This window comes from Melanotaenia boesemani, chromosome 20, assembly GCF_017639745.1.
Source record: "Melanotaenia boesemani isolate fMelBoe1 chromosome 20, fMelBoe1.pri, whole genome shotgun sequence".
NCBI classification, from domain to species: Eukaryota; Metazoa; Chordata; class Actinopteri; order Atheriniformes; family Melanotaeniidae; genus Melanotaenia; species Melanotaenia boesemani.
The window spans coordinates 17,400,086-17,426,689 of record NC_055701.1 but is presented as its reverse complement, the minus strand read 5'-3'; the positions used below and the strand labels follow the sequence as shown (position 1 = coordinate 17,426,689).

General features: G+C 38.3%; 5 protein-coding genes across 6 annotated transcripts in view; 3 read left to right on the top strand and 2 right to left on the bottom strand.

The window, feature by feature from the left end:
• fancm (FA complementation group M) overlaps positions 1 to 15,428 on the bottom strand; it is a 37,345-nt gene extending 21,917 nt beyond the window's left edge. For both annotated transcript variants that reach the window (XM_041972260.1, XM_041972259.1), the window contains exons 1-4: positions 14,670 to 15,428; positions 14,411 to 14,583; positions 14,159 to 14,236; positions 13,902 to 14,060 (exon numbers count right to left, since the gene is read on the bottom strand). In XM_041972260.1, the coding sequence (XP_041828194.1) occupies positions 13,902 to 14,060; positions 14,159 to 14,236; positions 14,411 to 14,583; positions 14,670 to 15,366 (1,107 nt within the window). In that variant the 5' untranslated portion in view covers positions 15,367 to 15,428. The remainder of the gene's footprint in view (positions 1 to 13,901; positions 14,061 to 14,158; positions 14,237 to 14,410; positions 14,584 to 14,669) is intronic.
• soul3 (heme-binding protein soul3) lies at positions 706 to 12,246 on the top strand. The gene is made up of 5 exons (XM_041972264.1): positions 706 to 1,330; positions 7,656 to 7,750; positions 9,554 to 9,695; positions 9,848 to 10,031; positions 10,155 to 12,246. The coding sequence occupies exons 1-5, from the start codon at positions 1,081 to 1,083 to the stop codon at positions 10,324 to 10,326; spliced, it is 843 nt and encodes a 280-aa protein (XP_041828198.1). The 5' UTR covers positions 706 to 1,080; the 3' UTR covers positions 10,327 to 12,246.
• Positions 15,429 to 15,654: 226 nt separating the features above from the next.
• On the top strand, positions 15,655 to 17,932 carry iqcc (IQ motif containing C). Its single transcript, XM_041972152.1, has 5 exons — positions 15,655 to 15,746; positions 15,965 to 16,108; positions 16,200 to 16,509; positions 17,163 to 17,284; positions 17,699 to 17,932. The coding sequence occupies exons 1-5, from the start codon at positions 15,705 to 15,707 to the stop codon at positions 17,732 to 17,734; spliced, it is 654 nt and encodes a 217-aa protein (XP_041828086.1). The 5' UTR covers positions 15,655 to 15,704; the 3' UTR covers positions 17,735 to 17,932.
• A 583-nt stretch (positions 17,933 to 18,515) lies between these two features.
• Positions 18,516 to 23,748, top strand: dcdc2b (doublecortin domain containing 2B). The gene is made up of 15 exons (XM_041972825.1): positions 18,516 to 18,603; positions 18,795 to 19,080; positions 19,243 to 19,294; positions 20,446 to 20,516; positions 20,781 to 20,912; positions 20,997 to 21,131; positions 21,278 to 21,317; positions 21,490 to 21,555; positions 21,738 to 21,903; positions 22,028 to 22,137; positions 22,211 to 22,279; positions 22,654 to 22,725; positions 22,824 to 22,868; positions 22,976 to 23,053; positions 23,160 to 23,748. Exons 2-15 carry the CDS (start codon positions 18,797 to 18,799, stop codon positions 23,229 to 23,231), a joined length of 1,392 nt encoding a protein of 463 aa, XP_041828759.1. The 5' UTR covers positions 18,516 to 18,603; positions 18,795 to 18,796; the 3' UTR covers positions 23,232 to 23,748.
• Positions 23,651 to 26,489, bottom strand: tmem234 (transmembrane protein 234). Its single transcript, XM_041972829.1, has 5 exons — positions 26,302 to 26,489; positions 25,818 to 25,969; positions 25,664 to 25,730; positions 24,570 to 24,662; positions 23,651 to 24,475 (listed from the first exon to the last, which is right to left on the bottom strand). The coding sequence occupies exons 1-5, from the start codon at positions 26,312 to 26,314 to the stop codon at positions 24,405 to 24,407; spliced, it is 396 nt and encodes a 131-aa protein (XP_041828763.1). The 5' UTR covers positions 26,315 to 26,489; the 3' UTR covers positions 23,651 to 24,404.
• Between the last annotated feature and the right edge of the window lie 115 nt (positions 26,490 to 26,604).

The following is a 26,604-nucleotide window of genomic DNA, read 5'->3' as shown; positions in this document are numbered from 1 at the left end:
CAGACACACACTATAGTAGATTATATAATAGTCTCGCTACGTGCCTGCTGAAGGGTACAGCATGGTGGCTGGCTGTTGCACTGACACAGATCAGAGGAAATCCTGCCTAGGCTGTCCCCTAGCGATGAAGTTCAAGTTTGTTTATAATCTTCTGAGATTTTTTTTTCTCATCATCTGTCATAAATATTTAGATTAATGTAAAAATAATCTTTCATAAATAATGTTCTAAACATTTTCTTTGTTGCAATTTAGAAACTTGTATTAAATTAATTTAGAACTTAATCATCTTTTCTCTTTTTCATGTCTTACATATTTTATTGCTAATTATTCTCACAAAAGTGGGACTGAACAAAAGATGGTTAATCTGCTGCTACTGTTAAATATCATAAAGCGTCTGACAGTGAAAATAAGAATATTAAAAACACAAAAACCTAAATCTGCACCTGGGTTTATATCAGAACATAAATACTGAAAAAGAGTTTTTGGAAAATATATGTTAAAGATTCATTCTACACATCAAGTGCCTTCTTTCATCGTCGCTGCCGACTTGAATCCTCATAATTTACTGTTGGGTGAACTGCCGATCCCCGGGCAGGGGGTCTCGGGTCTTTATTATCTCGGACAGCGCGAGGAGGCGGGGCAGTTGGAGCCTGCAGCGTCACGTGTCCTTGTGGCCCTCCCTCATAAACATTGCTTTCACCTTCGGCTTCGAAGTGTCACGCAGCTCCGCACGGGCGAAGGGACCTCCACCATTCTTGTTTTCCAGCGAATTTAAAGTGCTCCCAGCTCAAGACTAAGACTCGTTTAAGTCAGATATAAGACAGCGTATGTAACCATGACTAAATACGTTGGTAGACTAGTTGCGCGTGGTTTGTTGACCAGAAAGTAGCGATTCTCCTAATCCGGACAAACCGAGCACGGCGGTGAGAAGAAAGAAAGGAAGGAAGGAAAAAGATAGGAACTTCAGCGAAGCATCAATTGAAGGAAAATTTACAACCGAGTTTAGCCAATAGACCAACCCTTAGAAGTTTTTTTTATTTCCCCCCCTCGGTGGGCACATAGATAGTCGTACAAAGAATAATGGACCGAGGCGGCTGCCAGATGAGTGGCGGCGGCGGCGGCGGTGGTGGCGGCGACGGCGGCGGCATCGACCGACACGGGATGATCACACTGGAGGACCTGGAGTCCTTCTCCGAGGACCAGCTATCAGACTCGGGTAATGCTAGTCTTGAAGAAGAAGTAGAAACCATGGAGGAAGACGAAAATTCAGACCGACTGCTTCATTACTGGCAGGAGGTGGCGAGGGGACACCAAGTGGAAGTTTCCGAAGGTAAAAAAAGAAGTAAATAATAAGAATAGTAGATATGAGAAAAAATAACGCGACAGGCCAACTCACTTTGTTTACATTGTTGGTCAGAAAGGTGGCTTAAACTGTCCTGACTTTTTGACTAGTCTTCTTTAGAGTGTAAAGTTAAGAGGGGGGAGACAAAAAAACTGTTGACTTATTTAACTTGAGTTAGGGTACTCAACTTTCTCTAGGCTTCCACCGTGTACATTGACCTAATTTCCAGTAAGGCACATAGACAAACCAGTTCCTGCCAGGACATTCCCTACGCTTCAGGCAACCATATGCTTCATCTATGCTTGTTTGTTTTTAAGTAAATGCAATAAAGAAAAAACGTATTTATCTTTGGAGTACAACAACGAATAAGTAAATCACATAACATGGAGATAAGTTGTGATTTGAAGGATTAAGCTGTGTTAGAACACTGAACTACATAATACTGGTGTGAACAGCATGGTCATAGCACTGTAGGGGTTTCTGGAGGGACGTCATGAGATTAAAGTATTTAAAATATATATATATAATATATATAAACTTTAAAATATATTAACATTTAATTGTAGATTAAAAGGTTAATTTTATTCTTTGAAAAAGATTCCAATAATTCATAAAATGTTGTAGATGTATTTCTTTGGCCCACATCTAAAATGTCCATTGTCATTTGCTGACATTTTAAGTTGTAACAACAAATCCACAGGTTTCACTTAATGTAAAATAAACAAGCACCAAATTACTATATAAGATGGCACTTTACAGATAATGAAAATATGAACTGCAAGGCAGTTTGTCAGCAAATTCAGTCAGGCAAAATAATATAAATTTAATACTGTAATAACAGAATAATGCAGTAGGGGTCTCATAATAGAGTAGTAATGATGTAGTTATGCTGTCATTTGAAAATATCAATATAACCCACAGTGATCTTTTATTTTGTTCAGCATCAGGTTAAAAAAAAAAAAAAAAGAAAAAAAAACAGACCACAGTGCCTGCCATCGTTATCACACAAATGGCCTTGCAAGGTTAATAGTTAAAGCCAATTCTATCACATATTAAGGAATATGACATCTCTGAAGCTCTATATGAGACGAGCTTTTTAAAAATCGAATCATTACTGTTGGTTTCATTAGATGAACTGCTTTGTTTTGCTGAAGAATGCAGAGGAAAATCTACACAAATCTGTAACATTAAGTCACATAGCGAAATAGTATTTGAAGTAACAACAAGGGAAGTGGAGAAGACTTGTTTCTTTGTTTATCCACTCACTAGATTGGAGCAGAAATATGACAGATTAACAGAAAGGTAGGATCCACACTTAACCCAGTTGGTGGTCCATATGTTCCTGTGCATGACATAATAGCAAGTTTTCTGGAATATGGTCTGGAGGGCTTGAGGTTAAACTGTTTCTGATTTGCTCCTGTAGACCAATCCAGCGTCTGACTAACTAAAACATGTGGATAAGTCCTTCAGGCCGCGCGAGTACAGCAAAAAATGAGGACACACGTTATAAGATCTCTGAACGCTCTATTTTTCATGTAAGGTCTTTCTATTAAATCTGAAGAGGAACTGGACAGTTTTAACTACTAAATATTGTTAACCTTTCATATTAAAAATAAAAACTTTTATTTACTGATACATGACGAGTTTGATTCTATGAGGAAAAGCCAGATGTGCGTACCAGGAGACAACAACAGCGCTCTTGAACTTAACTTTCGAAACCATTGCTAATAACAGATCTTAGATAAACAGAGCTGAACAAAGGACCCATTGAGATAAGCTACTTTCCACATTTTATTTCCTGCTTTAGCATTACAATTCAGTTTCGGATATAAAACTTAAATTTTTATATCTTGTCAATAACCAGTGGGTTTTCTGTGTATACTAGGGTCATTAGACCCTAAATTTTGTTGTAAACTCCCGTGTTATATTGACAGTCTACAGTGTCTCTGCAGAAAAACCCCGTAGCCTGAAATTTAATTATATTTCATGGTGACACAGACCGCAACAGGTACAACTGGTCTGCCTATCGTGCTGTTTTTAGTGATGCATACTTCTTAGCTCAAAGGATGGTCATGTGAGACTGAATGTAAAATGTAACAGGCTTGTTATAATTATAACATCATATGTTATTATTTACCTGTGTGACTATGTGCTGTTTTCTCATTTTCAAGGCGCAACCAGTCCAAATGCAGACCAAGTACACACCATTGTCTTCAAACTACTTCTCTTGAATCTTCGCTGGTCTAGCTTGTAAAATTAATTTGGTTTGTTTAAGAATTTGATGCATCCAAAAAGTTCATCACAGTGCCTTGCATCCTCAGTTTACTATTCAGCTCCACCTCTTATATAAATGAATATATTCAGTCAAATTGCCCTGAAGTGTCTTTTTATTTACTGCTTCTAAAATCAGACTACTGTTTGCATCTTTTCAGTATCAGGTCTGAGTAACCCACTTAAATACTGTACATACTGGATGTTGTGTAGGAGTCAGTAACTACAGAAATGCGCAAATATATGAAAACAACTCATTTAGATTTATTCAGTTTATCTGGGCTTTATTTAGGCTGCAGAATGTAGGTAGCCATTTCTGTAAAATTATATTTGTGATGAGTGCTTAAATAACTGATCTAAGGTCTTTAACAGGGTTCCTCTTTAACCCCAGGGTTCCTTACAATAAAATAAGTTTTTATATACTTAGTTATGAAAGTTGCCACTGATTTGGCGATTCTCATCCTTTTATCAGAGCTGAAGGAAACTTGACAGTTTGTGGCTGATAAATTGGACTGGTTCTGTTCCTTACGACCGCAGATATTATGTCTGTGTGAGGGCAGCTATCTCAGTTCCTCATGTTGCTTGTATTACCATTACCAAAGTATTTCATTTTTGCAAACAGACTCTTCACACCACATGTCATGTAAAAAAACATTTTCAGGCCAGATGTCTGCTTTGAAAAAACTTGGATAGTTTTATTATTTGCTACTGAGCTGTGTTCTTCTGCTATATCACCCAACATATTACTGTAACGTTAGCAGGACACTGAATCCACATGTAACTTTTACTTCTGCATTCTAAGACAGTTAATGTAATATAGCAATGCACTTCTTCATCAAGATACAGAATCAAGAAATGTCCACACTTCTAGTAACCAAGTACTTAAAGAACAGGAGTTAGATTTAGTAACTCCAGCTGTCTGTTACAATTGTTTGAAGCATAAGAAGCTCAACAGAGTGGCACATAGTCCCTCTGTCAGCTGTTGTTTTGTCAGTCTAATTGTAGACACTTAATGCACAGGTATAATTCTCACACTGACTTAGCTGCTGCAACAGTCCTACATGGAAGCATAAACAAGCTTTACATGAAGCTCTGGCTACATGTTACTCCCTGTTGAGCATTCAATATGATTTTGAATGCACCAAGGCAGTCCCCCTGGGAATCCAGTAACAGAGACTGACACGTCCACATCACTCTGTCGTCAGACACACAGCGCTAATTGAGGACTTGAAACAAAATCACTTGTTGGGGCTCAGAGGGGATTAGCTACTTCCCTTGCACTGGTACTGAGGTTGTGGCTGCACTACAACATTGTAGCTAAAGACGTAGTCCAAGGCCACAGTAAACTCCTTTGCTCTAATTGGGATAGAGTCAGATGGAGTGGGGTAAGGTGGGAAGCTCTCCTTGTCATAATCCCTTTTTACACTTGCAATGTAGATGACATTTTCTAAATGTCGCTCACAGAGTTTGGACGTGAGAACAAAAATGTGTGCACCAGACAGACCAGATTATTCTGCCAGTTTCTGAGCACAGTGTGGATAATGTCACAATAAAACTGTGTGAGAATGGAGTAAGCAATCAGAGTGTGCACGCTTGTGTTATTTTTTTGCACCATATATTTTTTTTATCTGCTTGTCTGGATATTTTGGTTAAATTTGCATCAATATCTGATATATCCACAGTCATGGATGAGCTTCACCTGCCATCCTTTATTTGCTCTAAACAAAATAAAGTAATTTTTGCAACATATTTTTTTGTACTGCATCAAGCCCCCATTACTTTCTTTTATAGTAAGATGTTTTCTTATCACTTGAAATACTTAAATCCTACATATATCCTGTTAACATGTGTGATCAGACTAATTCTTATGTTGCATTTTTCCAGACATTAGAAATTTGCTTTTACGGTTAAGAGCAGTAAAAAAGAAAGAATAAAATTCTAAAGGCTTTATTTTATTTAAAATTGTTGCCAGAGTAAGAAGGCGTTTGAAAGCCATCCATACCATTTTATACATTTTAACTCTTGCTGTTCATCCTGCTGGCACTGTTTAAAAGGTCTTTATATACCATATAATTTTCATGCAGGAGACAAAGTCACCAGGAGTCATTTCATTGTAAAAGGAGGTCACAGAAGCAGATAGTATCAAATGATGAGGGCGCTTAAAGGATTTCTAGCATGCAAATATATTCTCTTCCAAAGTTTTAGGCCACAAGGAGCCAATTAAACAGCACGTCACATTTCATGTTGATCTTTTCGCTACACTGTTATAACAATGATGACATTTTTCTATTTTGTGTTAAAAATGAGCTCGTGTGTCTTCTGTTCCCACCATTATTTGCTTCCTGATTTATTATTCTGTAAGTACCACACTGAGCATGTCTCAATGTTAAATGACGTCTTGTAAAAAGCGTGACAAAGAAAAATTAACACCCACTTGGCAATTTCACTGAAGCAAAATGGCTGTAGTAGGTCTATCTTATTGAAGGTTTTTAAATAATATAATGCCACAAAATACTTTACTCTTCCACTAAACTATCCGTATTTCTTGCAATTCATATTGAAAAGCCATATAAACATTTTTTTGCATGTTATCCTATTCAGAAAATGTTTAAGACCCTGAAAGTAATAGGCCTACTGATTAAAAAAAAAGTGTTAGTATGAAAAGAATTTTTCAGAATTGTGGATATGTTTTAAACGGAAAAAAATCTAAAGAATCAGGTTTTTAAAACAGGAACAGAGACTGAAAGTAGGACACAACAAGAGCTCTGTACTGATAAGAAACCTCAGATACAAAATCAGATGCGTGGGTTGATTGAGGCGACTGTTTTGCATCAGCACTGAGCAGCACTGGACACGCTTCTATAGAATTAATGACTACTTGTATGCACATACAGTGTAGTATGTGCCTGGGTTTTTTCCCTCCAATATTTGTGATTAAAACCACACACACACACTAACGGATGTGGGTCGATTGTAGAACATTCATTGTCCTTGCTGAGCTTTCTCCTCCTAACTGGTCACTTTGATTGCATCAGATTTTCTGATAAAACCGTCATACTGCTGAAATCTCAACTCTTGTGTCGCACGCAGACTCACAGTCCATAGATTTGTTTGTCAAATGATTGATCAGCCAAATACCAAAGATCCCTCTGACCCAGTTGTCCTTCATAGCATCGACTGATTAAAATGTGACTGGGACGGGCTCAACATGAGTACCATGTATTTGACAGCTAAACAACTGAATGTAACACCATTGTTTATTCTGACATGACTGATTCGTTATCTTTAGGAATTTGTGTGTTTAGGTTCTTGATGCTTGGTTTAGTGACAACTTTGAGGATTAACTGCTACCTTGCCCTTTTTGGTTATAATAATTAACGTCAATACTAAATTCATTTTAGCATTTGTGGCAAAATTAGAATATTTGTGTGTAGCACGTTTGAATTCCTGAGATGGATATAAGGTGATTTTCTAATTCAAAGCCCAAAGGGGGATTTAACTATAAAGTAGATCCATGAAATACTGTAAAATTCCATTAAAGAATTTGGGGATAACAAAAAGTGTTTCAAAACCATTGACTAGTGTAGAGACTTTGCCAGTACCAGGTTATACCTGGCCATGGTCAGCCTTAAACAATGTTCTCTCCATCAATTCTAAAAGACATTACTGCCTGGAGCATCCTGGCACAGTACATAAGTACTCAAAACAATCCACATCCAGCCATCAGATTACTCTAAGAGAGGAGATTTTATACAGATAAGATGGAGGAGTACAGTGTGAGTAGTTGTGGGAAATATTTGAAAACTGCTTATATGGAATCTATTTTAATTTCCTAAAAATGTGAACCCAGGACAATAACAAGAAATTATATTTACTTTTGTTACAGTATACTCCTAGTATACTAGTTTACCTATAAATAAAAAAAAGAAAGTTTAAGCCATCTGTGTACATCTTACAGATATTTTCATTTGTGTCAACACACAATTATTCTGGACTATGTCTGAAACTTCCCAACTAATGTTTTATTTTTCTGCTTTGACAGATATGGCAGAGCCTATTCAACAGCTAAGTAGCAACAACCAAGGACGCAGTCTCAGAGAACATGTCCCTTTTAAGCTCCTCACACGCAAAGAGAAGGTATCAGTCTGATTTTTACTAGAACACTTAATCTATATAACTTGAGCTCATATTACCCTGCCTTTCTGTAAGCTGTCATTCTTGTCATAACAAAAAACAAAAGCTATAAAATTGGTGACCTCATTTGAATGAACCATGGGTATCTGCACTAATGACTACACCTACCTACAAATACAGCTCAACCTTTAAAGTGCAGTCAACAAATGTTGTGTGCTCAACCAAATAGAATTAACATTACAATATCAGAATTGGATATTCTGCATATTCAGCACCAACCAAAACTTGCTCATTAAAGTTAATGAGTCTATGTGTGTTTGAGGTTTTGAATTAAGTAACTAAACTAGGAAAAATAAATGAGTAACTTTGTACTTTGTTTTGTTTTTCTTTTTTCGGGGGGGGGGGGGATACCTATAGCATTTGTACAGATCTTATATTTGTGTGTGGGTCAGCAATTTCTTTTCTTCTGGCTAAATGATCATGTCACCCAAGCTGTTTAAACTCCTTTGGGGCCCATATAAATAAAGAGGGCTAATTGGTTTAATGGGAGCTAATTAGTTCATTAGAACTTTGCTGCAGACTCCAGTCAAACAAAGGACAATCATGATGCCTTATTCTTAGAGCAGTTTTCAGTGTCATGTGAAATAGTAGTAAGTTTGGATCATGCAAACCCCAGCTCACACATCTGAGCTGCAGATGCCATTATTTATAATATATATGCTATAAATATTTGCTGTTAACTGACCGTCTCTTGGGTAAACATCAGAGGTCCGATGGTCAATGAATGCAGCATGTAATGTACTTCTAGATGTTGTTCCAAATCATCTCTACCATGTCCTAGATCATAATACAGAATTCATATGTCATCATCTCACCAACCATGTGATGATGGTGATATTTTCTGTTAAAAAACCACCAGATGTGACAACTGAAGTTAAACAGACAACACTGATAAAAAAAACTCTGACAAAATTGATGATCTGGATAAAAAGAGGTTTTTCCTTTTATCATTGAAGTGTGAGTGTTTGTGCAGCAAGTGATAAAAGTCCTACTGCAGTATCACCCAAAGTAAACAACTGTTGATTAAAATAGATCATTGGCTGTTACAAGTTTTCCTTCACTTTTTTCCTGGTCAGTGCTCCTGCCTGGCACCCATCAGATCTTTTCTAGACCCGCCCCTGCATAGCTGAAATATAAATCCTTTCTACAGCTACACCCTTTCGTCAGCCACTGTGTTAGAGAAGGTCCTGCCAAAAACAACACTTAGGGGTAAATATGTGAACCATGAACCGCTAGTTTCCTCAGCAGAACAATAAACAAACGCAACAAAAGAAAAGCCGATTAGATGATCACCGACAGCAGTTGCAAACAGAGACGACCAGAGAGCCACTAGAGCAGACATGTTGGTGCAAAACGCAGCTGGGCTGTCGCAAGTTTAAAAAGAATGGGGTAAAAGCGTGGGATGGAACCCTCTCACTGGGAAAAGAGTGTGTGTTAAAACACCCTCACTCTCCACAGAGGTGACATCCATGGGTTGCTTCATTAAAGCTGTGTTTATTCTCAAGTCCATCCATAGAGCCAAGCCAGCTTCTCAACATCCGTTATTCTCAACATCCGTTAACGCGTTATTTTTGACAGCCCTAAGATATATATATATATATATATATATACATACATACATATACACATACATACATTTTTATTTTTTTTTCCCAGTGAAAGCACCTGGCTTATGGTAAATCACTGAGTTATTTTTCTATTGTGTGTGCTTTAATTTTATATTTCAAATTGCTATTTATTTTTCAGTGTGGAGAGCTGCTATATGAGAAACGTCACTATGAAAAGGGCCACTGGGCTTGTATAACAATGCGTGAGGACACATATGAACAGAGCATTTGCTATGGTTTCATGAGGATAATGAGATACATCTGCCAACAGAACTCCACAGGTGAGTCCAAAAAGAAAGTAGCATTTAGCTTACACAAACAGGTTATAGGCTTTTAAGTTTCTGCTTCATCCTATATTTAATTTCCTAAAGTATCCAAGCCAAAAGATTATATGTTAAAAATGATAACAGGAGTTTCTATTTTCTTCATGCAGGTAACTACCTTGGCATGACACTGCCCATTGTGACAGTGGTGCGCACAGATGAAAACCATTCTGTGATTTCCAATGATGTCACTGTGGCATATTTCCTTCCCCTTGAGCACCAGGCTCAGCCTCCACAACCTTATGACAATGAGATTGTCATAGAGGTCTGGCCTGCCACTACTGTGTACACAAGGTTAGCAAGGAATGAAACAATTCTGAATAAACTCAACACTAACAGATAACAATGACCATGTTCATTGGTGATCAGTAGAATTTACATTGTTTTTCCTTCCCCCTACTATTCTCCATTTTCCAGGGGCTTTACGGGTCCCACCAATGAAGTGACCATCATTAATCAGATCAACACCATGGCTGAGCTGCTAGACTCTCCAGGTGTGTGTGTCAACGATTCATTCATCGTGGCTGGCTACACCAATCCTGCACACAGCAACCGTCAGAATGAGATCTGGTTCCTAGAGCCACGCTAACAGAAACATGGTATCCTACCAGTGACCCCTGAGCCTCACACTCTTAACACTGCCCCAGCTCAGCCACAGCCTCAGGTCCAACATCATCTGTAGTCCCCATCTCTACCTGAAATGAACACCAGCCCAGCACACTCCAGAGCTGATGAGTTTTGATTTAAACAAAGAGAGAAAAAAAAGCTAAGTCATTACTTTAGTGATTTTTACTCAGTGACTTTTCTTCTGTGTTCATTTTAGATAAATTCTTTGTTTCGTTTCACACACAAGATACAGAACTGAACTACCCTCTGCCATATGGTGCACCACATTCACCTCCTGCTTTGAGATAGCTAACAACTTTCCTGAGCACAGTGCCCTCTTGCTGAAAATTTAGATAGTTCTAATTGTTTTGTCAGAAACATGCAGCTGTCTGCTCATTCATGACCAAGCTTACAATGGACATGCAGCCTTACTATGCTGCTTGTCTGTTGCACAGCCATAATGTCTAGTCATGTGAGGGACATTGTCGCTCTGTAACTTGATATTGTTGCTCCTCTCTTTCTTTATTACATGATTCACTACATGTTGTAAGTCACACTTCATATTATGTGTCAACAGAAGGTGCGATATTTATTAGAAGACCAATCATCAAGCCAATTTATGGGCCACTAGCCTAACCCAACCAAAGGGTGTGTTAAGTTGCTAATGCTTTGGACTAAGGGGAGGGGGATATGCAGCAGGCTTCAAATCCCTGTCCAATAGACATTATCCAGACCAGAACTAGAGACTTCAAACATAAAAACTGCAACATAAATTGTGACTCTAGCTTAAAAGAAACAAGTAATTATGAACATTAGATGTTTATGTGTTTGTGAATGAATGTACAACTACAGGCATCACACTCCTTCAAACCAAATGCTAAAAACTCTGATTACAGTGCTGAATGACAATCAAAAAGTACAACAGATTACATACAGTTGTTTCTCTTTAGTGTCAGTGATGCAAAGTTATGCATTCCTCATGTTTCACCACACTTGTTTACACAAGAGTATTTACCAGTGTACTTCTGTCATGCTCTTTCTACTTGCTACTCTGTGTCAATGTTAGTAAGCATTCGTTAATGTATTGCAAACACTACTGCTGCTGAGTAGAGACAATGCAAGCAAGAAAATAAATAGTGCACAGAGAATATCTACTGTGATTATAGTTTTAAAAATATAAGAAAGATAAATTCTGTTTTAGTTTAAACTGTATGTTTTATCACCAATTAAGATGAGTCTTTTAAGTCAGGGAGATTTGTAAGCTAATTTTAGCTATATTTTAAAATTAAACTTGCCAGTGCGATGCATTAAAATAAAACAAGTTATAATGCCAGCTTGGCCTGGTGCTAACAGGAGATGATTCTGCTCTGGACATGTACATTTACCACTGGGGTGCCAGTGAAATATAACTGGAAGTGAACTAGCTAAATCATCACTCTAGAGAGATCTGTTTTTATTTTTATTTTTTTAACCGAGAGGAGTGTCTTAAGAAATGCTAAGGCAAACAGTTGACGCTTATTGAATGTGTGGAAAATGAAAGCTAAATTCAGTCCCAACTGGAAGGAAGCTAGCCAGTTTTATTTAGTAAATAACTGTAGTACTGGGTTGGGAGGTTGCCCGGTCTTGATGTAACTCAGTTTGGTTGACATCAAGGCATCTAAATCCAAAGAATTTATTTTTAAAATTTAATTATAGTAACATTAAAGTGTGTCAACACTTAAAAAGCCATTATACGTGTAAGTTGATTTTCCCTTTAAGAGTCTGGCTATTACTTTTTTGTTGTTGTTTTTCCCCTTTCTTTTCTAGTGTTTTGCAAAAATGTGATGTACTGTGAAAAAATCAAGTGCGACAAACATACGCTACTGTGGTTTTCTTTGTTCAATAAAAATGTGCTTGTCTCCTGTCTTTTGAGATTTCACTTAAACTGCTTTACACAACACAACAGCTCAAAAGGATTTTTTTAATTAATGACACTGTGGAAAGGTCCAGAAGTGTCAATGTATAAAGATAATTGAAAAGGACATATCTGAATATTTTAAAACTACACTGGACATTACTTTTATCTCTTGATGATCACTAATGGTAAAGGCTGTGCCATCTGTTTGTATCAGATAACAACTATTGTTACTACAGAAAACCTCCAAAGGTTACTCCTTCCTTTTCATCAAACCAAGACACCGCACCCTAGATAGTTTTGAAATGTACAACTTAATCCACTTCACAACAGGAGATGGTGCCAAGTTACTGAAGCACAGTAACATGATGATCCCTTGCAAAGGGGACACAAACACAGACACGCTAAGGTGCAACTTACTATACAATACAGTAGATAGTAATGAAGGCATTGCCTGGTTACATTTTGCAACTGACACAAAGGTGAAAGCAACTTGTGTTAAATCCTGATTCATATCAAGTATATTTAACATTTTTTTTTTCATCCATTAAAATCAATTTAAACCCTAGATTGCACTGTCAGTTACCATCTTCACAAAAAAGTGTAAAATTTACGATGAACAGACTCAGCGGAAGCTTGAACACAGCAGCACAGATGTTCACTGACAATGCTCTCTCTGTCTATAAAGCCGCCATCCATGCTTAATCCAAACCATAATAAGGGGGCAACTTCAGGGGTAATAAAGATTAATACTGGCTGCTCTGCAATAAAAATGTGTCAAAAACTGAAGAAAAAAAGAAAATATAACTGAACTAAAAAAAACACCTGTCTGCATGACTGGTTCATTTTTTTGATTTACTCAGCAGTTTTGCCTGCATGACTGCGGTAATGCTCATTTTACACTGAATATGGTGCCACCCTCTTTTTGACAGAGGAAAATGAAGGTTAACAAGCAGGTTGCAGATGTCTTCCAGTCGGGGGTAATATGAAGAGACAGTTAATAATGTTAAAGCTAATGAAGATTAAAAAAAAAAAAAGAAAATCAGAGAGAACACACATAAGAAGACTTATACAGCTGGAACACACAGGTCCAAATTTTCAAATGCAGGTGTCACATTCCAGATGTCCAGCCAGATGATGCAAATGAATCATAAAGCAGTATACAGACACTGAGCCAACCCGTGCCAAGAAGACAGCAGGTGCTGCCCATAAATAATCATTAATTATGTAGTCTACCAAACACTGAAAGCTTGACCTTTGAGTGCAACAGGATGATGCTTTCAAGGCAAATCAGTCATTTTGATAATAATTGGCCCGGGAAGAACCAAACACCCAAGAGAAAGATGTGATGTGGAGAAAAGGATTTCAGCTGAGGTTTTACAACAGAATCAAGCTAACAACAAACCACATGATGGCAGCAAAACACCCAAAATTTGTGATGTGATCAACTAAGTGGAGCCAAACACAGCAAGCTACAATAATGAAGTTTAAGTGTAAAACTAGCCTTTTAAATGTGAGCTCATGGAAAAAAAAATAAACTAAACTGATATTAAATCTAACTGGATATTTAACTAAATCTGAACTGATTCAATTCAGTATATCAGTGAGAAATCCAACCTTACCAGAGAAGATGTGGCATTGAACAAAGCATTGCATGTGCCTACCTGCAAGTAGCGTGCCTGATGAGCAGAAAGGGCCTCACCCAGAGGAACCACCACTTTCTCTACATTGCGCTGATGGGAATGAGCCTGGATGTCCGGGCACTCGTCTGAACGTAGCTCAATATGGGATATAAGCAAATTGGAGATCACAGACTGCACCGACTGAAAGGATGATATCAGGGAAGAGAGATTTGAAAAGAAATTCAGGGACAATTCATATTTAAATCACATTAGTTCATACAGCAATTCATTCTTCTCACCTTTGTATCTCCTCCTGGAGTGGCACTAAGAGCCAGGACGCGGAACTGCAGAGTCTGACTGCTGAGCTGTCTGATCACCTGAAAAAAGAAAAGGTTCAATGTTACTGCTATATTCATGTAATCTAGTCAACTAATAAAGAGCCCTGCCAATAAAATCCTTTATGATAATATAATCTACCTGTCATCCCAATAGAGTGCACATTTAAGCAAAAATCTAGAAACCCTTTAACAATTTGTGAAAAATTTGCACACCTGACAGTACGCATGGTTGCCCAACGCCTTGTGAGCTTCATCAATCACCACACACTTGATCTGCTTGGCTGGGCAGGTGTCTCTGGACAGGTCATTCATCATGACCTGAGGGGTGAGGAAGAAGACACGCTTGGACCGCCACACCTCTTGTCTATGCTTTGCTGCTGTGCTGCCTATGAATTAGTTGAGGCAAACCTTGTTAACATTGGCTAAAAGAGGAAGAATACGTGTCATTGTTTTTGTGTCATGAACTTGTTACCTGTCAGCTCAGCCATGTGTGCCTGGGGGATTCCCATCACTTTATAACAGGCCTCAATCTGCTGAGCCACTAGAGGTTTGGTGGGAGCCATGAAAACTATCTTTCCTGCTGGATACCATCGGTAGAAGTTGTACATGACCACAGAGGCTATGAAGGTTTTCCCCAGACCAGTAGGAAGACACACAAGCGTGTTCTTAAACAGGGCAGCCTCTGAGATCTTCAGCTGGTACTCCCTGATGGAATAGTTGGTGGGATATATCCATACTTTAGCTGAGGAACTGTCGAATCCAGGAAAGTCTGGATATATCTGCCCACCTGAAGAGGTAGAAGAAAGGGCTGCGTTTTCTGCTACTACATTGTTCTCATCTTGGAAGAAGTTAGCATTATCCACTTGCAGGCTCTTTTCAGCTTCATAAACAGCGACCACCATCAGGTCATCGTCGTCGTCATCTTCAAACTCAGGTATAGCGTCCTCTGTTCTTGCTGGGTTCTTTGGTGCATGCGTTTCTTTACCAATTTCTGTCCATAGAGGATTTTGAGGAGGACGTCTTTTAGCTACCTGAGCAATGTTGCTTGAGGTTGGCTTGCGCACTTCAGCGTTCTTTTTACCACCTTTTCCCTGCTGAACATGTTTGTTTTGTGACACAGAGACACCCCAAGTCTGGAACAAAGTTCTCTGATTTGAACCGCCACTCATTCTCTTCTAGCTGTGGCACAACACTTCAGTGGGAAAAGTGCTATGTGTGTCTAGGAGCAACATGGCAAATTGAACTCAAACACAAGGTCACTTCCGCCAACGCTTTTTCGAAATATAATACTGCATTGATAATAACAGTTGAAGATACAATTAAATTGTTTTACATATTTCTTAATGGTTTACTTACACAAATATATAGAGGTAAATTAAAAAACGTACACTAATGTGGCATTTTTCACAAACGCAAACTTTTAATTTACAAGTTTGACACCGGAACTGAATAAACGGGTTTGAGTTCAACTCCCGCTCAGCAGAACCGCTGTCATGTAACCATAGCAATGGACAGAAGTGAATTGGAGAAGATTGTTTCACGTTTTCAGGTGACAACCGCATCTAAACTACGTGCTTTCACAAAGTAGAGCATCAAATTGCTTTTTGATAGCTCCACACATTTACAACCAGAGGTTTTCTAAGAAGGATGGTCTCTTTAGCTACTTTGCTAACTTTTGGAAACAGCTGCTAACGCCGGCTAGTGGTTAGAATTGACGTAAAGCATCCCCTGACAAGGTTACTATGGTTACTTCTCTTTCTTCGCTAGGCATGTGCACGCGGATACCTAATGAGAAGCGAGGTTCGACGTGCGCGTGAGAACTTTGAGGACATTGTGAAGGAGATTGACGGGAGTCTGAATCATCTTACGTGGACTGATACAGTCATCTCCATTCCTCGCTTCACAGACATTGTAAATAACAGTTTCAGTTGTGGGAGTGTGCTTTAAGTGTTGTGTTTTGTTTATTTTTTGTTCTTAATGCTTGTGCACCATGTATTTTCAGGGCGGCCCATGTCTTCATCCTGGCATCTCCTCAATCCAGCCCTCAAGGCCAGGATTAGATGTCAATGTTCACCTGAGATCATCATCCATATCAGAGAAGACGGGAGATCTTTGTGTTTTGTTGGAGAGAAAAGAAGCTGAGAGAGATGATTCACATGACTGTGTACACAGCTGCTCTGTTAGTTGGGATGAAGAGGAACAGAAACAGAGCACTGTGGGAAATGCAGAGGGAGAGGTGATGGAGAGCACAGGGAGGTCCTCCACCATCTGGAGCAGTTTGGAGTTAGACATGAACAGTTCCTCTCATAAAGGTACAAACTGCACACAAAACCAAACAGACTGCAACATGCTCATTGTAAAATAAGGCAAATTAACATGCTGTTATGTACTCAAACGATCCTATTTTTTAAATTACTAATCTATAAGTGATGTCCAACTTTTGCAAAATACAGTGGTGTCATGTTGGGGCATACAGTGCTAGCTTGATATCAGATATCAATATGATTGCCATATTGCATTTTTTCCAGCTTCATCAAACTACTCTATGAAGTGTAGTACCAGGTAAAACCAGTGTACAAAACAAATTTCCCCCTCCACACTTACAATAACGTTGACATGGTTTTGTGACGGGTGTCTTAAATCCAATTGAATTTTCAACACTACAAATTTTGTTTTCATTATTTAGAATATTTTCCATGCAGCTGTTATCGTCATGGAATTACTTCGGGCATTCCAGTGATTGAGTGTTACCACATCGATCTCTGTGAGACTAAAGTGGGCTTGAAAAAAGATTAGATTACCAAGCCTGGAATAATATTTATAACAGGGTTGCAACATATTGCACTGTTCAAGAAATCTGTCTTCTCCTATATAAAGAAAAAGGTGTAAATGAGACGATTGATTGATTGATTAATTGATCAAAAAGGCCTTATGAGTTATTTTAAATATGCAATCCTTCTTACAGGTCGTCGAAAGTGCTGCTCAGCCCAGGAGGTGCCCCATACCCAAGAGGCCCTGCGTCTCCATAGAAACACACTGACCATGGAGCTGCTCTGGTTGCAGCAAGCCATTGACAGCAGGAAAAAGGTAAGAGCCAAAAAAAAAAAAAGGACATGAAATGCTTCCTTCCGTTTACTTAGCAGCTGCAGCCTCCTGCTGTAATAGAACTGCCTTGACTGGAAGACTGGATTTATTAAGTGGTGCCAACATTATAGGAAGCACTTATTTTAGAAAAATATATGTATTGTAAGATTTACTGTTCAGATAACTGTTTGCAGATTGCAGCTCAGCTAGTACTTAAGCTTAACAACATGTATTCTAGATAGTTAAGTCAATTTTTTATCAGTAGCTGTCCTTAAACCTTTAATTTCTGATTTTTAATTTTGTAATAATGGTAATAAATTACTAAAATATCTGATGTGTTTTTTATGCACATGAGGGGTGGACAGAAGAATAATTGTCTTAATGTTTGTTTTTCTGTTCTTTCTTACCCTTTTACAGTATTTGTCACTGAAGGATAGACTAAGTGTAGCCTGATGGGGTTGATGGTGCAAACTGGACATAAGAATGTGAACTCTGGTCAGTTGCACATAACCATCTGTGAGGGATGTGAGAACATACAAGTGAACATGAAATTGATTACTTTCAAATGTCATTGATAATGTTATGTATAATGTTGTGTATGAATATTTTGTAAGTTTTTTCTTATGTAGAAATTAATAAATTATATTTTTATACAAAGTTCTCTTTGTGTTGTATTCTGCAGTGCCTTGCATGCTGTACTGATTATGTGTCAGTTTGAGGTAGTTAACAGTTATGCAGAAACAGGTTCAAAGGTGAGACGTTCTAAACACACTGTGTCTGAGGAGCTCAAATTTCCCATCTGGATCTCAGCGAATGAGCTAGCAACATTCACATGACAGTCTCCTATTGTCTGTCTTTGGATATAATTTGATCACCCAACAAGAGAAGCAGTTAAAATTAAACATTAGAAATCACATATATCACCTATAAAATACTGTATTTATTTAGATACCTTGGAAGATTTTTTAAATAGCTTGGTCTGGTCTCATTAGTTTGCATGATTTGTTTGTCAATAATCTTTTGGGAAAAATACAGAGGTTATCTTATTGATTCAGCTTAAAACACAAGGACCCACCCATCCTCCCCTCCTCTATCGGTCTCTTTTGTTGTGGTTTCTGTCGATGCTATTGCCCACAAAGCCAGTCATTGCTGGCCATGCTACCATAGCAACCAGGAAATACTCACCGCCGTCAGTGTGGTAGTGTCTCTGCAAGAGGGGACAGAGAGGAACAGAGTGGCGAGTGGGAATCAGGACACACCGTGACAACAGAAGGGACCAGGTTTTACCATTGGATTTCCTGAAGTCCTGCTTCATCCTCCAGGTCTGTGGGAGACCAATAAGTGTCTAAAATATGTCAGAGATAATTGTTTGTATTTACGTATGATTGTTGAACATGAGTGACTGAAAGAATGTCTGTATATGTGATGCACTTGCTTAGAAAGCGAGATTTCTGTGAACACAAACTTTTTTTTACATATAATTTAATGGATATGTGTGGACTTACCTGCTCAGACATGGCTGCCAGCACTGCTGTTACATCTCACCTGCCTCCAGTGAAGAGCGTGGTGGTGTATAGGAATGGGGACCCCTTCTACAGTGGACGAAGATTTGTGGTCAACCATCGTCAGGTGGCCTCTATGGAGACTTTTCTGAATGAAGTGACTCAGAGTATTGGGGCTCCTCTTGCTGTCAGGACTCTGTACACCCCCAGGCAGGGCCACAGGGTCACAAACCTCCAGGATCTTCGGACGGGAGCACAATATGTCGCTGCTGGCTTTGAGAGGTTCAAGAAACTAGAGTGAGTACAAAAGTAATTTATACTCTGATCAACAGCTTTATTTTTATTTTAAAGGTCATATAATAGAAGCAAATGTTAGAATTAATTTTACTGTTTGCAACAAAAACAGATCCAGCTGCTGTGTGAAGCGTTACTTAATCTATGTGTCATCTTTATGTTTAGTTACTTGAATGCAGGAGCAAGAAAGCAGCCTGCTACTAGAGAAGAAACCCAGGTAGGGTTTTAACTTCCATCATTCATTAATCCCACACCAGCTAAGAAGAATGTACTACCTGTTTTCCTGTTAATATGGTGGCACGTTAGCATCGGCTGTACAAGGGTCACCCCTCCACACTTCCTATTGATGTCACTGGTTGTCATGTTTATTACCGCAAATAATGGGCTAATGACCAGACTGGACATTAAACTGTCACTTGCAATTTGGATGCCCTTTTAAAGCTTCCTGGGTGACATAAGCTTCATTAAATAAAGCTCGATATTATAATTCATTCCTAGACTTTAGCTGATTTTACAGTGTTTTTTTTTTATCAGGGAAGGGTTAATCTATTCCCTAGAAATGAAGTTCCATTTCTATGTATGCATATAAGCACACAGAGCCTCTCGTGCTGACAAGTACTTGCTTTGTGTTTTCACCGGCTGCAGGAGTGACTGATTTTTCAGACGCAGAGTGTGTTCTTTCTTTTAGGCTGTCAGTGTTTTGGGAAAAGCATAAAACAGTAGAGGCTGAATGCGTGTGATTAGGGTGTCTGCCATTTGGAAAGAAGATTTTGTTTCATTTATGTGTATTTTTTTTTTCCAGAGTCTTTGGGTTTTAAAGTCTTACATGCCTGTGTTGTGGTTGCTGTGGAGCATTGCAGGAAGTGTGCCTGTATGTATGTGTTTGATCCTGCTGGTGAAACAAAGCTTCCACACAACTCTTATCAGGGCCATGTGCATGCCCGGGCAAGCCTGAAGTCCAAATGCCCAGCTTCCTTCTCTGCTCAGACTCGCTGTAAATTAATTAAATGTGTGCCTGCTCACAGATGACAGTAATATCGGTTTTGTTCAGACATGGCTGATTATATCCAGCAGTATTATCATAGACAGACACTGATATTAGACAACGTGGTAAAGAGCTCCAAGACGATGCCTCAGATCAGACATGGCAAGTAAATCTGCCATCTGAGGACTCTTGATGTTAGTTTCCATGGCTGCGACACTTGAGCTGATACAAGCAGAATAGTTAGCCAGTTATTATACATTCGGGACAAGTGAGCTAGAGGGACATGCAATTGATGGGCAGAAGAGGAGTGATGTAAATCTGATGAAGGAATTTTCATTGTTAATGAGAAAATGACAACACACTGTCTCAATGTCTCCCACCAGGCAAAAGCAATCCAGAGGCCAAATGTTTCTGCCAAATGGAGGAAGTTTATACCGGTGCCCTGCATTATACAGTGAGTTAGACACATAAGCTGCAAATATACACATTTATTTATTCATTTATTGTTATATTTGGATATCTGAGCAGACTTTCTGGAAGAGATTTTAGAGATTAATGCAGTATGTCCTTGTACATTAAAGCCTGTAAAAGCTTTCATTGCAAAATAAATGGAATTTTTTATCTTGTAATAACATCATTTTATCATGAGTGGGACTTTATGTAACGTTTAAGACATGGTTTTCTCAATGCACAATCCTCTTTTTATGTTTTTGCTCAGTGTTTTCCGTAATGGAGACCTGCTGTGTCCACCATTCCGGTTTATCATTCCTCGGAGCATGCGACAGGACCTGGAGCAGATCCTGAGCCTGATCACAGAGAAGGTCAGCTTACGAACTGGAGCGGTGCGCAGGTCAGGGACACGGTCTGGCAGAAACTCATACACACTCTCTGCCGAGTACAGAGAGACTTAGATCTTGTGAATACTTCTTTTTAGGTTGTGCTCTTTGGAAGGAGTAACTGTGACCTTAGCTGGGGAGCTGGAGACTGGCAGCTGTTACGTTGCTGTGGGAACTGAAAGGTTCAAGAAACTTCCATATGTGGAGCTGTTGGTTTCAAAAGCCACAGAGAGGTATTGTCATGTTATGGCCTCTGTATATGTGTGTGAAGATGTGTGTGAATCTCTGATGGTTGCTCTGCTTTCCCTTTGAAACAACAGTAAACACGCTAATTTTTTAACTTTTCTTAAATGACAAATGATGTTGCTGTATTTTCTAGATATTATCCCGGGAAGAGGAGACTACTGAGGAGAACAGAAGTAAATTTTCTTCTCTCTACTTTCAGTTATTCACCTTATTCCCATGTCCTGAAAAAAGTCTTGGCATTTTTATACACTTTTATAGTCCGCAGTTCATCTGCAGCCTGTCAGGTCTGATTGACAGCTGTCAGAGGATGAGTGAAAAAAAAAAAAAAAGTGTTTTTCCTCCTAGAACAGGAAAGCAGGAAGTGGACCAGAAGACCAATACAGTGACTCAGCTCTCCTAGACTCCCCAGAGGTAAACAAAACAAAACACAACCTGCCTCTTGGTTTTATTGGAATTGTTTATTTGGTGCATTTTTGGTAACATATTCTGTATATATATAATGAAATCAATACAGGAATTATTGTTGTGAATTGTATTTGTTGTTCTTTACATTTTAAATGAAATGTATATTCAGCTGAAGCCATGAATTTCAGTCAGATGGTCGCAGAGTGAAGTCGACTGGAGATGAAGCTTCAGCTCCACAAGACTCGCAGCAAATGAGGAGGAGCGGAGCAGAAGAGACCTCGGTGTTATTTTCCAGGCCGGTCAAAGTCGGCAAGAACCAAATGCAAACTAGACCACCGCTCAACAATGGATCTGGTTAGGATTCCAGTCAAATCTAACTACGTGCTTTAGACTCTATTTAAAAACAGGCATTTTCATTTTTAAAATTGTAATAAATATTTTTGTTAACTGAAAGTTCTTGATTTTATATTTATGACAGCTCAGCCAAGCATATTCAAAAGGGCAGAACAGAAGAGAAGGGAGGAGGTACAAGGAGCAGAGGAGGTGCAGGAGGATGAAAATACAGCTACAGAGCTTCCTGTTGATCAGGTTAGCTTCAGCATTTAAATAATGAAATGCTGAAATGTATAAATCTAATCTGATTCTATTTCTCCACCTAAAGAGAGCTGCAGAAATAGTGGAAGATGAAGACCTAAATAACACAGAGGATCCACTGCAAAACACTCGGGAGGTATGCGCTTTTTATCTTAACGAAGACGAGGATGATAACATTCACTCTAATACAGAGAAGGGACTTTTAAAATGAACGAGTACTGAAACACAAACACATTGCATAATTCTGATAACAATCAAGCGTTGGAGCATGATGTTCAACACAAGATCATTTGTTTTATGCATTTATGCTGGCCTTTACATCATTATATTCCACAATTAGAAATACAAGTTATCAATGATGATGATAGGATGATGTCATCATAAATATTTTTTTACTACAATAGAAAGTAACTAAGGGCTTTTTACTGTTCTTAAGAATTGTTTAGCCCATTTGGAAAGTAATCATTAATTTACCACTGAGTAAATCTTAAATGTTGTGTTTTTCCCAAGAAACATGCAGAAATTACAAAAAGTGAGCAGCCCAACAACAAAGAACACCAACACACCTGCAATGGAAAGCAGGTAATGTGTGTTTGAGTGGGTGTTTACATTTATACAGTTCTTAATGAGATGATTCATTTAATGTTTTATGTATAAATATATTTTTTTCCCTATGAGAGGCACTACCATCTGATCAGGAACAGGAGTCCACAGCTAAAATACTGGTACATACACCCACACACCAAAGCAACTACTAAATAAACAAATGTAATGGATTATAATGGGTGCATGGACAGATTTTTTTTAACGTTTTTTTTTTTTTTTTTTAAAGGAGAATGAGCTGAAGGAGAAGTCTTCAAAGTCAAGGCCTTCATCATCTCTCACAGAGGGAAAGATCAGGGAGCAATCGGCAAGTTTGCCATCTTTTTAACACAGTGGCATGCAGGATTTTACTGGTATCACCAGTGAAATCATCTTAATGACTTTTACATTGATATAATGTTTTACTGTGACAGGAGGGACCACAGGACAACTCATCAGTTACACCAGAAGAGAAGCATCATCAGGGGGAGGCCACGGTATTGTAGCAGCTTTTCCGCCACTAAGTCATTACTGCTTCCACGATGCAGCTATAGGAGCATTTGGTTGAACTGGTATTACTTTAACTGTGGTAACAAGCCAAAAAAAAAAAAAAAAAAAAAAAAACAAACAAAAAAACCACATTATTGTCTTCTAGAAATTGTACGAGTTGGAATGTGAATACACTCACAAAATCTGCCGACCCAACAACATTAGGTGTTTACTGACAGTAATATTTTAGCATAACTTCACGTGTTTATCGTGTTTGATGGGGATTACTCTGATGCCAACACTGTATTGATGTTCAAAGCTGCAATTTATTCCACATGTGTATATAAGAAACCTTATTTTAGGAAAGTTTTAGGCCTGTGTAGCCTCATTTTGCTTAGATTTGTAATGAAGAATAGATGAAGAATTGTGCTGCAAACAAAAACAAAACAATTTATTACTACAATATTAACAAAACCACATCTGTACAGTGTATTGTTTAAATTAAATATTGTAAAAATAAAAATATTCATTATAGTTATGTGCCTTGTATATTTATTCTGTACTTTTTCAGACACGATTGAAACGGGACCACTCTCTGTTTAGGTCCTTTACCCTAATATGAAAGGGGAGCATTTACCAATTCACCAATACAACATGTACTAAAGGCAGCTAAGAAGAAGGGGGAGGAAGAGGAGAAAATTCATCCTCCAGTGTAACAGCTGAACTATCTGTCTGCTCCTGTGTCCAACTCTCATTGAAACACAAGCTGCAGAAAACAGAAGGCAGCTGCCATAAAAAGCCCTTGTAAACCAGGAGGTGACATCTAATTGGTCCATTTTAAATCTCTGTCTTGACTGCATGTTGTCTCTATAGCATCTATGCAAATGCCAGCCACATGGAGGGCAGCAGAGTGTTTACAAGTAAAAGTTTTACTGGGAACACCATAATTCAGTCTAGCTCTGAAGTGAACCCTACATGAACCCACTCCTTCAACTTTTTCTTCCGAGAGAGGCCTTTTGAAGCTACTGTGTTGTCACTTGAATCTAAATTTTTCTCCATTCCAGTCTTCCTGCACCTTTGGTCTGTGTTGTTTCCCTGCTGAGGAATTCCGTTGACAGTGGAGGAACATTTTTGTTTAATCCATATCTTCATTAGAGCACCACCTTAGCCATTTTCTGTCATCCAGTGTCTTAGCTATCAATGGAGCTTATGATGCATAGAGTGATGCCGGCCATGGTGAGAAACATTCCCAAAACAGCTTCTGCATAGAGAAAGAACGCAATAACTACAATATTCTTTAACAGCAGCATTATGCTGAGAGGAAAAAAAAGCATGTTGTATTGTAAGTTACTCACGTTTGCCTCCAAACTCTTCACCCAGTAACTTGCCAGTCAGCAGAGTGCAAAGGAAGGTGAGGGAGTTGGCCACAGGAACAGCAAGAGACAACTCTGAAAGAAAATGTTTTTTTTTTATATAAATTTAAAGCCTCTGAAGACATAGTGATGAAGACTTACTGATGTCCAGTCGAGTGCTCAGACAAGTACCAACACTTTTAGTTCAATGAAGACCCATGTTCATAAATGTATTGTTTGTCTAAAATTACATTTAAAATGGTTTGTAGTGTCTGACAAATGTGGAAAAACCTGAAATGAAAGCCACTCATTGTGTTGTTGTTCATTTAAACTGCCCTTCCTCGGAAATGATAGACGTTATAATGAATAAAGATTTGATTTGTGACTGCATGAAACTACTTGCTAAAAACAATCAAGACTATCCATTGCAGCCACATTGTCTGTTATATTTAAGTTAGCCACAATCAGAACTGGGACAATACTGATACATTTAATGGCCTTGCTGAGCTATAAATGGCGTTATAATCAGCTCCTCTTGTGCTCATCACTCAGAACAGAGCAGATTACTAAATAGATGTACATACTCTGGAAAAGGCAGACAAAGCAGAAAAAACTTTTGGATCTATGTTTCCAGATGTGTATGTTGCAGGTGTTTTGTATAATCTTATGTTATGCCTGATTGTTTGACATGTCTCTTTATATATATATATAGTGCAGCTCCTTTGTGCCATTTTGGTCATTTTTGTACATGATTCTGGTATGTTCCAACTCTATGACAATGCATTTCTCTTGCTTATTTTGCATCTCTAGACCCCATTATTATTTTTTAAACTTATTTGACATCCCCTTCTTGCCATTTTCCTGTCATTTTATATTTAATATCCTTATTGTTGAAATTTTTGTTTCGAAAGTTGGTTGTTTTGTGGCCCCTTGGGCTCCTGGCCTATATCCCACTGTGACCAATTCAATAATATATCAATGCCCTGCTTAACTAAATGAAAATATCAGATAGGTATTTTTACTTTTTTCATATAGAGCCACAGTATTTGTCAATAAGACAGACGCTAGGCAATGACAGTCAGTTAAGTGAGCCTCACCTGTGGTTGACAGTGTGTAGTAGTAGACCAATGAGCCACTCTGATTTAGAAGAAATGGTACCAAGTACTAGACAGCAATAAGATCGAGAAGGAACAAACTATAAGAACAAAAAGTTTATCCAAACACAAAACGATATGTAGTTTTAAAACAAACCTTCAGGTTTAGGAAAAGAAACTTGATCTCAGCCAGTAGCTGCGAGACCCTATTGGTTTTTGTCACATTTGCAATCCCCTCTGTGCCTCTCTTTAAGAAGGGGTTGGTGCATCCCCACAACACTGACACCAGCAGCAGACTCAAGAGCTCCACTGCAAACACACGCCACAGTTACATTTGTACATATTCTATTTACGCATACAACTCATATTGTAACTGTTTAACAGTGGTCAAACTACAGTCCGATAAAAACAAGACAAAAAGAATAGCACTGTGGTTTGCGCCTAAACCTGTAGATATCTGTTAATATTAATTGGTCATTTTACTTCCTTAGCATTAGCTGTCATGTTAGCGTTGGGCTAGCCACGGTTGGCTAACGCTAAAAAGTAAGTAGATAATATATTCAAACGAAAATGAAGAAAAGTGACATTAAAAGTGTCGGTAATGTCACCACACTAGATGATAGATTATTATTTCCACTTACCTATAGCCACCATTGTCGCGTAAACTATTTAACAGCCGCATTCGAGTCGCATTCAAGACTTCTTTGGTTTCTTTTTATTTATTTATTTTTTTAACAATATTTTTAACAACCATATTTATAGCAGTGACTACATGTTTTTTTTTTTGAGTTATCAGAAGATTAAAATAAATCAAGACTGATATTAATACAGGGAACATGTTTCACGATGTTCTGAAATTCAATAATTTGCCAATATTTCTTGTCTTGAATGCAGCTTTAAAGGTCTCCAGTGTTAAGTATCAACGACCAGCAGAGGGCGTAATA

Coding starts and splice junctions, on each gene's coding strand:
- soul3 (XM_041972264.1), top strand. CDS start 1,081: ATGGACCGAGGCGGCTGCCAGATGAGTGGCGGCGGCGGCGGCGGTGGT. Junction 1,331..7,655: donor CCAAGTGGAAGTTTCCGAAG/GTAAAAAAAGAA, acceptor CTGCTTTGACAG/ATATGGCAGAGCCTATTCAA. Junction 7,751..9,553: donor TCCTCACACGCAAAGAGAAG/GTATCAGTCTGA, acceptor TTTATTTTTCAG/TGTGGAGAGCTGCTATATGA.
- iqcc (XM_041972152.1), top strand. CDS start 15,705: ATGGACAGAAGTGAATTGGAGAAGATTGTTTCACGTTTTCAG. Junction 16,109..16,199: donor TTCCTCGCTTCACAGACATT/GTAAATAACAGT, acceptor ATGTATTTTCAG/GGCGGCCCATGTCTTCATCC. Junction 17,285..17,698: donor CCATTGACAGCAGGAAAAAG/GTAAGAGCCAAA, acceptor ACCCTTTTACAG/TATTTGTCACTGAAGGATAG.
- dcdc2b (XM_041972825.1), top strand. CDS start 18,797: ATGGCTGCCAGCACTGCTGTTACATCTCACCTGCCTCCAGTGAAGAGC. Junction 20,517..20,780: donor CCGGTGCCCTGCATTATACA/GTGAGTTAGACA, acceptor GTTTTTGCTCAG/TGTTTTCCGTAATGGAGACC. Junction 22,869..22,975: donor AGTCCACAGCTAAAATACTG/GTACATACACCC, acceptor TTTTTTTTAAAG/GAGAATGAGCTGAAGGAGAA.
- tmem234 (XM_041972829.1), bottom strand. Junction 25,731..25,817: donor TTCTTTTCCTAAACCTGAAG/GTTTGTTTTAAA, acceptor ATTGCTGTCTAG/TACTTGGTACCATTTCTTCT. Junction 24,663..25,663: donor CTACACACTGTCAACCACAG/GTGAGGCTCACT, acceptor ATTTTCTTTCAG/AGTTGTCTCTTGCTGTTCCT.